A 16,292-nucleotide genomic window follows, 5' to 3' on the forward strand; every position below is an offset into this window, starting at 1 on the left:
AGTGATTTCTAGAATTAATTTCAAGTTAGGCTCTAAACAAGGGGCTACACCATAAATCTTCATTTTAGAAGCATAACTATTCAGACAATTAGGGAAAAACTTCTAACTATAAGTAAAGCCCCACTAGGGTGTAATAGTAAAAAGTGCATGCCTCATGTTTCACATACTTTACTATGTTGTATAAAAGTTCAATTTTTTTGACTAAAGATTTGGAACAGATATTACACCAGCTTGTTTTTTTGTTTTGTTTTGTTTTGTTTTGTTTTGTTTAATATATATTTTATTGATTTTGTACAGAGAGGAAGGGAGAGAGACAGAGAGTCAGAAACATCGATGAGAGAGAGTCATCGATCAGCTGCCTCTTGCACACCCCCTACTGGGGATATGCCCGCACCCAAGGTACATGCCCTTGACCGGAATCGAACCCAGGACCCTTCAGTCCCCAAGCCGACGCTTTATCCATTGAGCCAAACCGGTCTTGGCAACACCAGCTTGTTTTTTAATCTGAAGAAGTTTTATTTTTTATGATGAAAGAATGTTATAAATTTACCAAGATAATATAGATTTACTTAAAATTGCTCCCAGATCATATTGGTATTTCAAAAAGCTAGTTTGTTTGTTCCTGGATGATAATGTTTTAAAGATAAATTATAACCAACATATTTATTTTTTAAGCAATATTTTTAATGGTTTTGGAAACAATTAAAATCACCTGAGGATATGGGTGTATGTTTTTTAATTCTTATTATTTTAGAGAGAGAGAGAGAAGCATACACACCCTTACCGCAAACCTGAAACCTAGGAATGTGCTCTGACCAGAAATCAAACCTGCAACCTTTCGGTGTATGGGACAATGCTCCAACCAACTGAGCCATACCAGCCAGGGCTATTATGTCTTGATAAAGTAGAAAATGATAATTGCTCTTCGTATTCTAAAACCATTCTTCAACATCAAAGAAGATGGCCCTTCCATTATTTGTAAATAATCTTCATAGGTGCCTAACTGCATAAAATAGCAAACTCACCTTTTCCACTATTAGTCTTAAAATGTGTTTAATTCAGAAATTCTGGGAGCCAAGTGTAGTCATTTTCAAAGGGACTGGTTGCTACTTAAAGGGACAATAACCAATAGACAGTATATCCTGGTGAAGTTTATAGTTTAATTTGCTCATACTTGCTTCTCAAGTCATATTTCCCCATTTTAATGGCTTCATTATTTAAGTTGTCTTCAGAGTTTTGAACTTGTTTTATGCAAAGGAATGACTGTTTTAAAATTCACTTTCCTATGTATGTGAAATGGATACCTACTCATTGGCCCCACTTTGTGATCTCATGCATACCTTAATGTTGGTGATCTGTTATGAAACTGCTATGGAAAACTAAACAGTCTTTTTTGTAAAAATAAAATAAATTAAATAAGGGTATTATGTAAAGAAACAGCATTATATTTACAATATATTAAAATTTTGTATCTATTCTTCAGACTAACTTCTAAAATAGCATTATTATAAAAATAGATCTTACTGGATTAATTAGCTATATGTCAACCAAAATCACTATGATTTTGAGTTTTCACTTGGTCCAGTGTATTCCAAGATCCTTGAGTTTAAAAACTTAGCTGATAGAATGTGACTTTTATTTTGATAAGCAGGATCCTAATTCAAAAGTGTTCATTTTTATATGAGAGAAATTAAAGAAATAATATTAAAATTATACATATTTGCACATAAATTTGTTTTATTCTATTATGTGAGGAGTATGGATTCTAATGTCACTGGTTATCATTATAAATCAAGTCATAAGAATTTGAAACAATGGCTGCTGTAACACTTGAGGTCTCAGTCGATGTACTTAATGTAACCTAACTAATCCTCACCAAAAACTATGACTCCTCAGGCCTCTACCTAGTCTATCTCTTCTGGTTGCTGGAATTTAAAAGCTTCTTGCTTTTCTGGTATTGCAATATTAAGAAAGACCAATTTTGGAGGTAAATGTAATTTGTTAATGAATATTCAGCAGCATGATGGTGGCCTTTCTCTCTAGAACCTAAACTTAGTGCATAAATTTAAGTCGGACACCTAATCTTTCTTTTCCCTGTGAAATAAGAGTTTAGATTTTCCAGAAAATAATATTGAGCCCTAACCTGTTTGGCTCAGTGGATAGACCGTTGGCCTGTGGACTGAGGGGTCTCAGGTTTGATTCTGGTCAAGGACATACCTTGGTTGCACCCAGTGGGTGTGCAAGAGGCAGCTGATCGATGTTTCTCTCTCTGATTGGTGTTTCTAACTCTCTATCCCTCTCCCTTCCTCTCTGTAAAAAAAAAATATATATATATATCAATAAAAATATATTTAGAAAAAAAATTAACTGACCTACGGTATTTATTTTAAAAAATTGAAAAATATGGGTTAAATGCATTTTTAATCTTCAGCTCTAACAGAACTTTTTGCAGTGATGGAAATGATATCTGCACCATTCAATATGGTAGCCATAATTAGTATCTCCCTGAAACATAGCTGATGTGACTTAAGAACTGAATTTTGCATTTTAACTTAATTTAAATATCCATGTGGCTATCTTATGGCACACTACTATAGTAGAACATCCCTTAAAATTGATATATGTGCCCTCAATGGCATTTAGAGTCCCTTAATAATTATTTCTTAAATAGACCACAATACAGTAAATTGAAAAAAAATCTCTAATATATATAATGGGAGCTACCATCCCAAAATTATGAAGCATTCTAAATTTATAAAAGGATTAAAAAAAGCAACCCAATGATAAATTTAATCTTGGCTGTTGGCTTTTACATAAAAACCTGGATGTAAAATTTAATATCCCTCAAGGAATATATGTGTTTTGACTTATCAACATTTTAGAGTATATAATACAGTTTTATATTTTCTAACCCTTTAATCTTGCTAATGAAAAAAAAAGGGCAATTATTAAAAAATGTTAAGTAGTCATGGGCAAAATGCAAAACTGAATTTTCACAAATGGTTTCTCCTAAACCCCTAGGGAAATAAGAGAATTAATTTCTCCTTCACTGTCCTGAACATGCACTATTTAAAAATCCCCCATGGTTTTACATGTTTTTGAGCTATTAATTATTATAGTATCTTCTTTTCTGCAGGGTTAGACCTACTTACTGACTGACCACTCCATCTTTTATAGCGAGACACATCACCCTTTGAAAGCATTTTCCCCTTTAAAAGTCATCTCAGTTGCATTTAAGAAACATCCATTGCTATCCTTCCAGGGAGTGTTATTTTTCACTGGGTGTTACAATAAGACTAATCACCTTTGCCTATCAAGAAGCATGGGCTTGATTAAATCAGTCAAGGGCATTAAATTCCAGCTTCTCTCACACTGGTGAGCATACCGAGACTGAGTTGAGGAAGAATTTGTGAAAGTATCATTTGGTTAAAATTGTATGCCTGTCTCTTTAAATCTAAAAAAAAAAAAAAATCCTTTCAGAAGCTGTAAAGAGAAGGTGCTAGAACTGTGTACGATCATGACTGGAAAGCAGGATCCCTCAGTGACTGCCGAATCTTCTCAGCACAAGATAGAGAGGCAGTTCAGCACAAGCCTACACTGGTTCTAGGCAGAACGATGATCCGACCGAACAGAGCGCAAATAAAATTAAATTGAGAAAGCAGATCTTTCAAGGGAATGAGGCGGAGGCTCGCTTTTATGTTAAAAGCAACCAGCATCCTCCTTGCTAGACATGGACATGACATTTTTAAAGGAATTATTTGGTTACAGCGTTTTAAACAAACTGTTCTAAGGAGTCTGTACATTGCATTGTTTTTTCTATTCTTTTTTTCTTTTGCATATATGTGATTCTGGAGGTAAAGAAAAAGCCTGCCAGGGATTCAGAAGGCATCCCACTAGCGATCAGCTGACATTCCTAACTGAAGGCTGCAATGTGTTGCTTATTCATTTTGTACCGTGGGAGCTGCGGGGACTAGCAGAGAGCTAAACTATGCATTTCAAACAGCAGTGCTTGTGCAGAAAGAGGGGTGAGAGAGAGGCAGCCGGCGAGGAAAGAGCACAGCTGGACTTTCTCCTTGTTTTTATCCATTTCTGCAGGATCATGTATTCATAAGGGATGAGGCGGGCCACGGCGATCCCAGGCCTGAGCCACGGCCTACCCAGTCAGTTCAGAGCCAGGCCCTCCACTACCGGAACAGAGAGCGCTTTGCCACGATCAAATCAGCATCTTTGGTAAGCAAACACCCCTCTACTCACCTTCCCTTCCTTCCCCTCCTCCCCATCTGGCAGCCTCTCGCCCTCCCTGAGCCTCTCTCGGCTTCATGGATGGGAGGAAAGGAGTCAAGAATGTTTTCTCCCTCCTAATAATTTTATTCATTTTAGAAAAAAATCTGTTGGCATAGCAACCTGATCTCAGATATTTTAGCATTGTCTACGGCATGGGGGGTGGGGGGGAACCTTTGTGTGTGTGTGTGTGTGTGTGTGTGTGTGTGTATTTATATATGTTGTATGTGCAAAATAAAAGGCCTTTAAGATGAGGTTGCTATTATATCTAATTTTTAAAAAGCTATTTGTCTTTTCAGTAAAATAATAATGCTAAAAAATATTTTAGAAGGATTTGATGTATGTGTATGCAGGGCACTAAGCTTTTTATATAGATTCATGTATATCTATAATGTATACACAGCTATCAAAAGATAAAACACAATTTTTTAAAATATATGGTTGCCAGCTACGGTGTCTAATTGTAGAAAATAAGATAACTTGCTTCCTGGGGATGGATTGCTGGTTCGTTCTGGTTCATTCATTTATTTATTGCAACAATGGTAGTGGCTGCACTTCCCCATTTAACCCCTGAAGAATTTCCTGGCACCAATAAAGCAATAAGGGCTTTGTCGGAGGGGATAGGGATGGTTGTGGAAGAAAAAATACTGTAGGATCCTTCAGCATTTTTACTATTGCAAATGTGATTGCTGGATGCCCTTGTAGTAGCAAAAGGGGTGTGTGCTGGAAGAGTTAGTTTTCATGCCTCCTCCCCTTGGTCCCCAGCGCGTGCGCGTGCGCGTTCACACACACACACACACACACACACACACACACACACACACACTCATATCGTTTCATCCTTGGCACTCTAAACTCTCTTTAATCTTTTTGCTTCTGAATCTCACTTTTCAGCCAAAAAATTATTAAAATATTAGTTGTTTTGCCCAAATTGATGTTAGAGGTTACATGTGCAGGAAGAGTTAGTGTACACTGCCTGGCTATTACATTTAGAACCTATGATGACATCATCCAAGGCCGACCCAGAAATGATTATTTTTCTTGTCCTATTTTTTAAACCTGATTTCCCTTTTATTTCTCAAGTCTTTTAAGAGGCTTCGATTATCTTTGGAATTAATAATGGGTTATAATCTTTAAAAACCCAAATATAAGGAAAATGGGAGTTAAAACACCCCCATATTGCTATGCCTGCTGCTGTTTAAAAGCAAGCAATTTAATGTAGACTCCTTATAAATAATATAAGCCTGTCTTTAAGTTTCTTTGTATAGAAGTTCTTTGTAATCTCTTTAATTGAACAATTTTTCATTTTAAATGAATGCTATACTGTGTAATGGAGATCTTAAAATGTCCACTATGTATTTGCTAGTGATTGTTAAGCACCTTAAAAACATGCTTCTGAGTCTAAATAAAGCATGAAATATTAAATAATAAATATCTCCATACCATGATATCTGACAAAAGAAGAAATACAGTATTTATGGAATGTTACTACTTACCACCGACTCTTGTGAGACTTGTAACCTTTATTCAGACCTGTTCATGTTGAAATGAGAGGAAAAAGATGAACCACCACTGAGAATCAGAGCACCATAAGCAGGTTTTGAATGTGAAGCAGACATTATACCAAGTGGATTTCCCCTCTCGAGGGCAAATCCTCTGCTCTTCTCTTCTCCCTTGCCACACCCTCATTCCCACATCATAGATTCATGACCTCTCCTACCTCCTAGTAAGTAAGACACTACTACTGCCATGCCAGGATGATCTCACTCTTGCAGTTGTGAGCTCACCCGGGGCTGCTCTGTGTACCTATCAGCCATCACAGTCTCCCTCTCTGTGGAAAATGAAAGCTGCTTCCCTACTAGGCCACCTCAGGGCTGTGGGCAAAGTCCTCAGGAGCCCCTCTGGCTTCTACAGGCTTCATAGTGCCCCTCCTGAGAACAGCTGGCATCTGTCTCTCTGGTGGACTTTTGATTTGCTAAAAGGCCCCTGCCCCTATATTAAGTCAAAAAGAGTAGCTAATAGGCTGTTGCTGTAGCCACAAAGTAAGGTGGGGTGTGTGTTTCTTTGGTAGAAAACCATCTTCAAATGTAATGTTTTGGGAATCACAGTGGGATTGATGGGAGTTTATCAGAGTTTAGTGGAATTTATATCTAGTGGTTTTTAGAGAGAGAGGGGGAAAATTGATGTAAGGGAAAAGTGGTAAGAAGTTGTATGATTCCACATGCCATTTTGGACAGTCTAGCTATTGGCATGGATATTTTAATGTATATTACCAAGCATTTCAGTTCTACTATCCATTATATTATTTTAAAGGCTAATTTCAATAGAAATATATAAATTAGGACAGTGGAATATCAAAAAGAAAACTAATCTTTAAAAATATATTATGAATCTTATCTATTTTTCATGGATTCCAACCCAAATGAAAAAAAGGCTAAAATTACTTAAGTGACATAAAAGTAAGAGAAAGATCATAGGGAAATGAAGGTCTGATATAATAAACAATCAAAACATTGTTGAACCCTCTCTTCAAATCTCATAATTGGTGGCAATAGTATATTGATTGATTTTGGTTTTACTCTTTCTTTACACTCTTCTAGTAGAAGTGGTAATAAGCCACATAGTGATCCAAAAGTGAGCAGCAAAAGAGAGAAATTTAGAAATGAGTTTTTCCAATTACCAAATAAATAAATGATATATAAATGTTTTAAACAGATTTACAAACTGGAAAAAAAAATTATGATTCCTCAAATTTGTGTTATCAGCCTATCTCTTCTACATACCTAAAAGAATCCTCGCTTTGTGGTTTTCCCCTGAACATTTCTTTCTGTATTGTGCTTTTGAATGGGGTCATTGACAGATATGGACTATAGGCTTTTACTGCTGGATTTTTTTTATTAATTTGGCACCTTAAAACTGAGATTTTTATTTTATTACACACCCTGCACAATTGCATTTCTAATGAAGGAAAAACAAGGACTGCAAACCTTGATACCAGAGGAAACCTTAAAGAAACTTTAGAGTTATATATGTAAATAATAATAATTTCAGGGAAAGATTATTGAACTTATTTTTTAAAAATTAGAAAAAGTAAGAGCATTTCATAAGATATTTTACATTTTATCCTTCTTCTGTAAGAAAGTTCCTATCTGGCTGATTCGTTATCTGGAAAAGGGAATTGTTTATATAGTTCTTCAAAATTACTGACTTCTTGGGCCTTTGAGACATGCCTTTTGAGTTTTTATTGTTAGTGAATGAAGATCCTAATATTTTAAGTAGATTAGTGGCCCATCAGAGTGTTTTCAGCTGATGTTACATCTGATATCATTTTTTTTTTTCTTAAAATTTCCTAATTCCCCTGGGTCATTGGCTGTTCCCATAGTAGATATTAATATAAAGAGCACCAAGACCATAGCTATCAGACAATTCAGCTTTTGGTCTCATGAAGAAATTCTCACTGGAATGCTACCACAAAGGTGAATTTATAGTAGAATACACATTAGGTAAAAGAACATGCAACTCTTAGTTTCTAAGCACCAAGAAAGCATGTAGAAGAAAGTGGTTATTGTTCTATCTAAGCAAATATAAATTATTTGACATTGGTTTTACAGATTAAGTAGAGAAACTCATATAAAAAAATGGAGTCTTCATTTGGAATTTTAAAAATTGCAGCCTGATTATTAAGCTAATTGGGAAATTGTGTACCTGAATGAGTTTGATAGACAAGCATAAAAGTATTAGAGCCTCAGCAATTAATGCTAGGCTCTAATACTTTCCTGTGCCCACTGTTCTGTTTCTAAATGCTTGAAAAGGTGTCCTGTGTCCCACTGTTCTGTTTCACTTCTCCTGTGCCCCACTGTTCTGTTTCTAAATGCTTGAAAAGGTGTCCTCTTCCTGGATAGTGTATCAGAGGATGCTTAGCAAAATATTACATATCTGCCCTTTCCTTTTAGTTGGCTTCTTAATCTCACTATGATCATTACTGATACCATTTTTCTTGCATTGCCCAATCTGTATGCCTATCTCATGACCCAAGTCTCTCAATAAATATGTGTTGAATGAATGAACAAATGAATGAATGAAGTCTCTTTCAGCCTGCTCCCACATCAGAATTTGGATTTATAAGTGTGCATTTCAAAGTTCTTGTCAGTTTTTCTGCATAAGTCAGAATTGCCTCTTACTTTTCACATGAACATAAAACATTTTCCCCCTAGGTATTCTAAAGAGTGGAATGTCAACATTCTGATGCCAAAATGTAGTCACTATAATCTTTTTAAAAATTGGCTGTTAAATTTTATTTGTTCTAAGTTCTGATGGTAGCCAGTTTTATCATAAGCATTAATTTGATTCTTACATATAATTAATCCTATAAGTTGACTTTGATCTCTTAAAAGGGTAACATTATCAGCTACCATGCTCCTCTTTTGTGTTCAGTAAGTTGTGTATTAGCCCTCAAGTGCAATATTCTGTACTTGGTAGGCATATAATACACTTCAAGTGATGTGGTGTGTTGTAAATCCATGTTTTGCTGGAATTAAATCAAGTAGAATATAATGGCTGTAAAAAGTTTCTGAAAAACATTAAGTCTTCCTTTATGGTTTTTTATTTTTATTTTTTTACATATTATTCCAGATATATGAATAGTTAACAGTTCAGAAATTGTACATCCTTATAATCCACTACCTGGATTATAGTACAGTTTTATTGTACAACTTGCCCTTTCTCTTATAAAAGAGAACTATATAAACAATTCCCTTTTCCACTTCTGACCTATGTCCCCGTGACCAGAAATGCTTAGATGGAGGGAAAAAGAGACAGATTACTCAGAGGCTGGCAGGAGAAGGAAGGGACCAGCATCTACCTTGCTAGACACAAGTGCTATCTATCAGTGATCTCATCATAGGGTTGGTTTCTCTTTACATATGAAAACTGAAAAACTTAAGTAATTTGCCCAAGGTCAGTTACATAGTAAGGGATGGAATGAGATTTGCCTCCAAACAACCTACTGAGAGTGCAAGCTGAAACTGTTCACTTTTAGTTGATCACATTTTTTAGTTCAGGATTGTGAAAACTACAGTCCCTACATTTCTATAACCTTCTCTCATTTTCAGACTTTTTCAGTTTGTTACTTGGATTTACCACTCTCTTCAGCTTTGATTGTTTGGGGTATTAATTCCCTTCATTACTTCATAACTGAAAGTTTCATTTCTTTGGTGATATGAATTTCTTCATGCCATTTCAGAGCCATAAGATCTTAGTTCAAATTCCAGGCTTTATAAAAATTAAAGAGGTAAATTACATGAGAAACACATCTTAAAGCATGAAGTATAATAAAAATTAGGAGCTTTATTATTTTATTGACAAAATAGTTTATTCATAAGAACTGAGGTTTAAACCTAAAATGCATAGGCATTGGAGGGCGGGGGCAGGCGGGGAGAGGATAATGGGGAGGAAGGGAGCATATGTAATGTTTTCAACAATAAAGAATTAAATTTAAAAAAATAAAGTGGTAAAAAATGCACAGACATACATTTTAGGTGACATTTTAAAAAATAAATTTTGTTAGACTTTACAAATGAAACATCTGGCTATACTTTCATTTACAGTGTAACACTATCACTATCTGTGTCTAAAAAGACAATGACTTTGTAATTCAGAAAGTTAGTTGTACAAATGGAAGGTGATGGTAGGAATTTAAGAAGGAGATTTTTCAAATTATGGGAAGCATTTAAAAGCAAAGTGTCTCTTCTGGAATTTAATGCTGTTCAATGCTAGCATGTTGAGCTTTGTAATTTGTTTCTGCCACATGATAGTATGATATGGTTTGCAGTAGGACCACCCTTTTCACAGGGACTCACCCACCAATTAGGATAGAAAAATGTTCTTGACACAAGTCATTTCTGTTTTATCTTTAGACCATCTGGTTTAGGGAAATGGCCTTATTTTATTTTATTGACCACAAACCAGTCTAACACTCTGCTGTCAAGTGTCAATAGCTTTAGAGTGTGCCAGGCCTAATTAAAGAAGGAATACTAAAATAAGAGAGCAAAAAAGTACGCAGATAAATCATCTCTGAAACTCATTACCTTTAAACAGATATTTTATTGCCGTATTTGTCTGAAAAACAAGTGAATTCAGAAAGGACTAAATAGTATCCTTTCTGTTGATTGGAATTGTTTTTAATCCCTACAGTTGAACTTCAGGAAAACACAAATATGAAGTACAATATACACATATATTTCAAACTATTCCTTTCTTTTTTATCATGAAATAAGTCCATTAGAAAATACATAATTGTGCCGAAACCAGTTTGGCTCAATGGATAGAGCGTCGGCTTGGGGGCTGAAAGGTCCCAGGTTCGATTCCGGTCAAGGGCATGTACCTTGGTTGCGGGAACATCCCCGGTGGGGGGTGGTGCAAGAGGCAGCTGGTCGATGTTTCTCTCTCATCGACGTTTCTAGCTCTCTATCCCTCTCCCCTCCTCTCTGTAAAAAATCAATAAAATATATTTTTTTAAAAATACATAATTGTGATAACAAAGAAAAAAAGATTATTAATAATCTTTAGAGTGTTAGGTGCCTCTTTGGTGATGATATCCCCTTTTTGGTCTTGAAATATTGTCTGCTCTTATTCCTCATACTTTAGAGAGGATTGTCCTTTAGAAAAAAGAAATGAATATGAAACAGTGTTAGTTTCAACTGGAAAGGTTTCAAAGTTCGGCAAATGTTTAATGTGTACTTTGATAATACTATCCAGTTACAAGCACTCTCGATAGTGAGGACTCAGTCTAATATGCAGGGACACCTTCTAAAAAGAGTAGAGAAACAGACTGTTCTTTGTATAAAATCACTTTGACCCATAAACTGAAAATCGTAAACAGAAGTAATAGCAGCATGAAATTTTCCAGTAAAACTTGTTTGAGGTTTAGATTGAGAAGACGTGGCTAATAGTACATAGGAATGACTAAATTGCTTATTGAAAAACAAAGCTAAAGTTATAATTTTTTTCTAAAATAAATACAAGAGAAGAAAGCGACAGAGAATCTGACAGGAAAATAACAAGTGGTGACAAATTGAAGGAAGGACTGAAAAATCAGAATAGGTTAAATAGATAAAAAACAAGATATCGACATTCACATTTGCAATGTTCAGTTTGGCCATTCACTTGAATGGGTTAAGGAAAAACTAATGAGAATTGTGGCCGTCCAGAAATTGTCCTCATTTTCCTGAACTTCAGGAAGACACATTTTCCTCTTTAGAACAGCAAGTAGATGTATTGTAATTTGTTAGCATCTCTTCTGAAGATTTAAGGGAGAGAGTTCTTTCTCTTTCTCTTGATTCATATTAAGAATAGGAAATCAGTATTGTTCAAGATTCCTACGACTGTTAGAGACATTTTTCTTAACAAACAACCCAGCAGTATGATATGGTGCAGTGGTTCTTAGTCAGAGGGATTGTGATGCCCCCACCCGCACCCCCACTCTGGCCAGGAGACATTTGGCAATGTCTGGAGACATTTTTTAATTGTCATGTCTTGGGAGGTGCTGCTGGACTCCAGGGGGTAGGTCAGAGATGCTGTCAAACGTCCCAAAATGCACAGGACAGCCCCCACAGCAAAGACCTATCCAGTTCAATGTCAGCAGTGCCAAGGTTGAGAAGCCCTCATGTAGTGGAAATAGCATTGCTCTTGAATCAGACAGAAATGGGTCTGAATCCCAACTCCACTCCTTATTAGCTACATGACATTGAGCATATACAGAGCTAGGCAAAAGTAGGTTTACAGTTTGTATAGAGAAAGACATGCAGGTTATATTATTACAACAACTTTATTAGTACAAAAGAATGTTACCCACAACTGTAAACCTACTTCTGCCAACCTCTTGTATATAATGATATATTAAAAACATGTAAATCTATTTTGGCCAAATGAGTAAAAAAAATTCCCCGCAAGTCTCAATTTTTTTTGTCGATAAACTCGGGGTGGTAACACCAGTCCATCTCATGGAAGAATAAAATGAGTGAGTGAGTGAGATGGTTTTTAGGATTAGAGATAAAGTATATAAAGAGCATCCGGCACAGTGCCTGGTACAGGTAAGTGTTCAGGAAATAGTACGTAAATAAAACCAGGCCAGGGGGTTCTTCTCTTTTGCCTGAAAGTTTGCCTTTCGTGAACCTGGTTACCTGAGTTCTGTTCCCCAACCCTAATCAGGTTACACGGCAGATCCATGAGCATGAGCAGGAGAACGAGTTGCGGGAACAGATGTCAGGATATAAGCGGATGCGGCGCCAGCACCAGAAGCAGCTGATCGCCCTGGAGAACAAGCTGAAGGCTGAGATGGACGAGCACCGCCTCAAGCTACAGAAGGAGGTGGAGACGCATGCCAACAACTCGTCCATCGAGCTGGAGAAGCTGGCCAAGAAGCAAGTGGCTACCATAGAGAAGGAGGTCAGTCTGGGTGTGCGTGCTTTCGTACCATGGTCACACCACGCCTGGTCCAGCCAGTCAGCAGGAGACAAGAGGGGTGTGGTTTTTGGTGAAAAGGGAGCAGTATTTCTTTGGTGAGGGAGTGGGGTTGGTTTTATGGGACTACTTAAAATTATTGCTGTAACCGGTTTGGCTCAGTGGATAGTGCGTCGGCCTGCGGACTGAAGGGTCCCAGGTTCGATTCTGGTCAGGGTCATCTACCTTGGTTGTAGGCACATTCCCAATAGGGGGTGTGCAAGAGCAGCTGATCGATGTTTCTCTCTCATCGATGTTTCTAACTCTATCCCTCTCATTTTCTCTCTTTAAAAAAATCAATAAAATATATCTTTAAAAAATTATCATTAAAAAAGTTAATATAGTAACTAAAGGGGTTTACCACATTCTTGTCTATTCAAATATATTCTGAGCATCAATCCTTTGCTATGGGCCTGGGTAAAATTAACACCCACCCACACATACTCACACAAGATGCTTTTAACCTATGGAAACTTGGATGGTGCCTGCCACGCCCACAGTATTCTTCAAAGGAAAACTCCTCTACAAATAGTCCCTTTTCCTGGTGATCATCCTTGCCTACAGCTGATTGGACTCAGGATGGGGACCTGACTAATTTTAGCAAGTAATTAGTCTGGCTATTGTTTGAGTATTCTAGAGAACATTTTATCTTCAACATCCTGATTCTAAACTAATTTTCAAAACAGAGGAGTGGGTAAGGCAGGTAGTCAAAATTATCACCTTTATTGCGGGTAAATGTTAGGTGGGAGAAGTGTTTTATATCTGAAGAAAAATGGACCTAATCCTACTAAACAAAATTAGCCAGGCCTGCCTATCCAGGCCCTAGTAGTACTAAACGAGTCGCCTTCCTACCACCTCCCATAAGATTTACAAAGTGTGGAAAAGCAGGGTGAACATGTGTTCTGTGGGGATGAAGTGACTGGGGACAAGAGGCCAGGGGTGTTTCAGTAATTAGACTCTCTCTCCACATGAAAGGAAACATCAGAATTATAGAAGAAGCATTCCCCCAAGAAGGTCTCATGGATGTTGATTAAATAAACCAGTCAGATTCTTTCTTGGGAATTTGATTTGGTAAATATGTAGGGAGGATTGTTCATAATGGAAGAATGGTTGTTCATAGATGCTAAATATTAGATAAAATATATATATATTAAAAAGAACCATGAAGCATGATTCTTAAGCACCTTATCTACCTAAGTGCTTCATTGAATGGTTCCCTAACACTTAGATTTGGTCATTCTCAGGAACCAATATTTATTGGGTTATCTTTTATTTGGTCAGCATTCAATCCACTAAGGAGCCCCCAAATGTCCTAGTGTCTAACTGTTGTGAATTCTAACAGGAACCTAAGAAATCACATGTCATCAGCTTTGCTTAGTACACTAGATGTGAAGCCTGGTAGTTGCAATAATTAATCAATTAAAGTTAGATTCTTGGAATAAAACTGGTCAGTTATGTTTATCCATCTATATAATATAACCCTTCAGCTATCAACAATATGAAAAAAATTATTATAATCATTGTTAGTTTACCTTTCATCCCATGTATTTTCATGTATGTGTTTGTGGTTTTTCTTCATATTTTTTCCCCATAAAATGTTTGTTGAAGATACAGGGAAATCAGAATAGGCATTTCCGTATTTTGTTTAATTAACAATTTGTTCAAAAATTACATTATTCAACATTTATGGATTCTTTCAATGCATTAGAGAACATATATGGCTAAGTTCTGTGTGAAGAACAAGTCCTCCAAGATCATATTTGGTATTTTTTGCAGGCAAAGGTAGCTGCAGCAGATGAGAAGAAGTTCCAGCAACAGATCTTGGCCCAGCAGAAGAAAGATTTGACAACTTTCTTAGAAAGTCAGAAGAAGCAGTATAAGATTTGTAAGGAAAAAATAAAAGAGGTAAGAATACCAATATTTGTAGTCACCAATTTGCCATTAGAATGGCTGAAATTTAAAATTGATTCATCATACATTGTGATCAAAATGTAGTCTAACCCATTGATTCTCAAACTTTACAGTAGAATCATCTGAAATGGTTTTTAAAACAGATTATTAATCCACCTGTAGATTTTCTGATTCAATGTGTCTGGAGTAGAATTTGAAATATGCATTTCTAATAAGTTCCCAAGTGATGCTGATTCCGGGGGTCCAGGCACCACACTTCAAGAGCCATTTGTTCTAACTCTAAACCATTCTTGCTTGCTTCTCCACACTTCAGACAGAGTGATCTTTTCAAACCATAAATCCAGTCATATCACTTCATGGTTTTAATATTTACTGGCTTCCCATTACTATTAATATAGATTAAAATACTGGAAGTCCCTACATGGTCTGTTACCAGCCTTCCCTCCATTCTCACTTCACACCAGTGTTCTCCCCACCTGCTTACCCGACCCCCAACTCTTCACTGCTCCTGACACAACGGTCACTTTTTGGTTCCTCAAGTGTATGAAACTCTGCCCTTCCCCAAGGTCTTTGTTCCTAGTGTTTCTTCCATCAGGATGCTCTCTGCATGCCTCACTCTCAATCCCTCCCTGACTGTAATTCTGCTGATTATTTCTGCTCCTCTTCCTTATAATATTTAGGGTCATTTATTAGTACCTTAACTTAAATATCACTTCCTCGGGGAAGCCTTTCCTGACTGCCTTGACCAGAGCAAGTGCTTCTGGTTTCATGACACTAGCTTTCAATTTTACCTTTTTTTTTTTTTTTTTTTTTTTTTTTTTAGTGATTCTTTGAGCTACTTTCCCTACTGGCCTATTGGTCAATAAGTGATATAGGTAGAGACCATAACTGTTATGTAGTAGTAATTGTTATTGTTGTTGTTGTAGATTTTTTTTTTTTTTTTTGCCAATTTTGTATGTGTTTTTTGGTATCCCTGTGTCTGGTATATGTGAATAATTGATAAGTGAATAATTAATTCTTGAATGTTTGGTTGAAGACCACTAGTGTGGCCTAAGAGGGCCTGAAAGCTCAAATTTCTTCAGTTCTCCTTTTACCAGTACTTACAGGTAAATTGCCTCGAGTTCCATAGATTTTCCTTCTCCTGAGATTTAGGATTTCTTATTTGTCAACTATTAGTGTATTAAGGTTTAATAAAATTCAACATGAGGCATTGTTCTAGTATATAAATGAAATAATTCATTTGAGCTCAGATTCTAAGGTAATACCAAGAGACTTAAGAGACTCAGCAATGTTCCTCTCCATTTCTTTTTTAAACTGGAAAGTGAAAGCAAGTGTTTTGGGATGGGGCCTTGGGATCTTTGGTCCTGCCTAGATGGCCACTGGTAATTATTGGGCCTGACAGAAACTTGTAGTTGCTCTACACTGCCTGAATAGGAAGAATCTGAGACACAAAAAAGTCTAGAAAACCAAGCTGTAGAGAAAAGTAGTCCAACTAAGAAGGTTCACATTTTCTCTTAGTTATAGCTTGTGCATAATTATTATATCACAATAAAAGATGTTTCTGGATCATAGAGATAACCTTGATTTTTAAGTAAGAAATT

At 36.4% G+C, this 16,292-nt stretch overlaps 1 protein-coding gene across 6 annotated transcripts in view; it reads left to right on the forward strand.

The window, feature by feature from the left end:
• Positions 1 to 16,292, forward strand: part of TAOK3 (TAO kinase 3) — a 140,991-nt gene that overhangs the window by 103,097 nt on the left and 21,602 nt on the right. For all 6 annotated transcript variants that reach the window (XM_036449572.2, XM_036449575.2, XM_036449573.2 and 3 more), the window contains 3 exons: positions 4,096 to 4,230; positions 12,490 to 12,726; positions 14,557 to 14,685. In XM_036449572.2, the coding sequence (XP_036305465.1) occupies positions 4,096 to 4,230; positions 12,490 to 12,726; positions 14,557 to 14,685 (501 nt within the window). The remainder of the gene's footprint in view (positions 1 to 4,095; positions 4,231 to 12,489; positions 12,727 to 14,556; positions 14,686 to 16,292) is intronic.

Source organism: Pipistrellus kuhlii, unplaced genomic scaffold (assembly GCF_014108245.1).
Source record: "Pipistrellus kuhlii isolate mPipKuh1 unplaced genomic scaffold, mPipKuh1.p scaffold_m20_p_20, whole genome shotgun sequence".
NCBI classification, from domain to species: Eukaryota; Metazoa; Chordata; class Mammalia; order Chiroptera; family Vespertilionidae; genus Pipistrellus; species Pipistrellus kuhlii.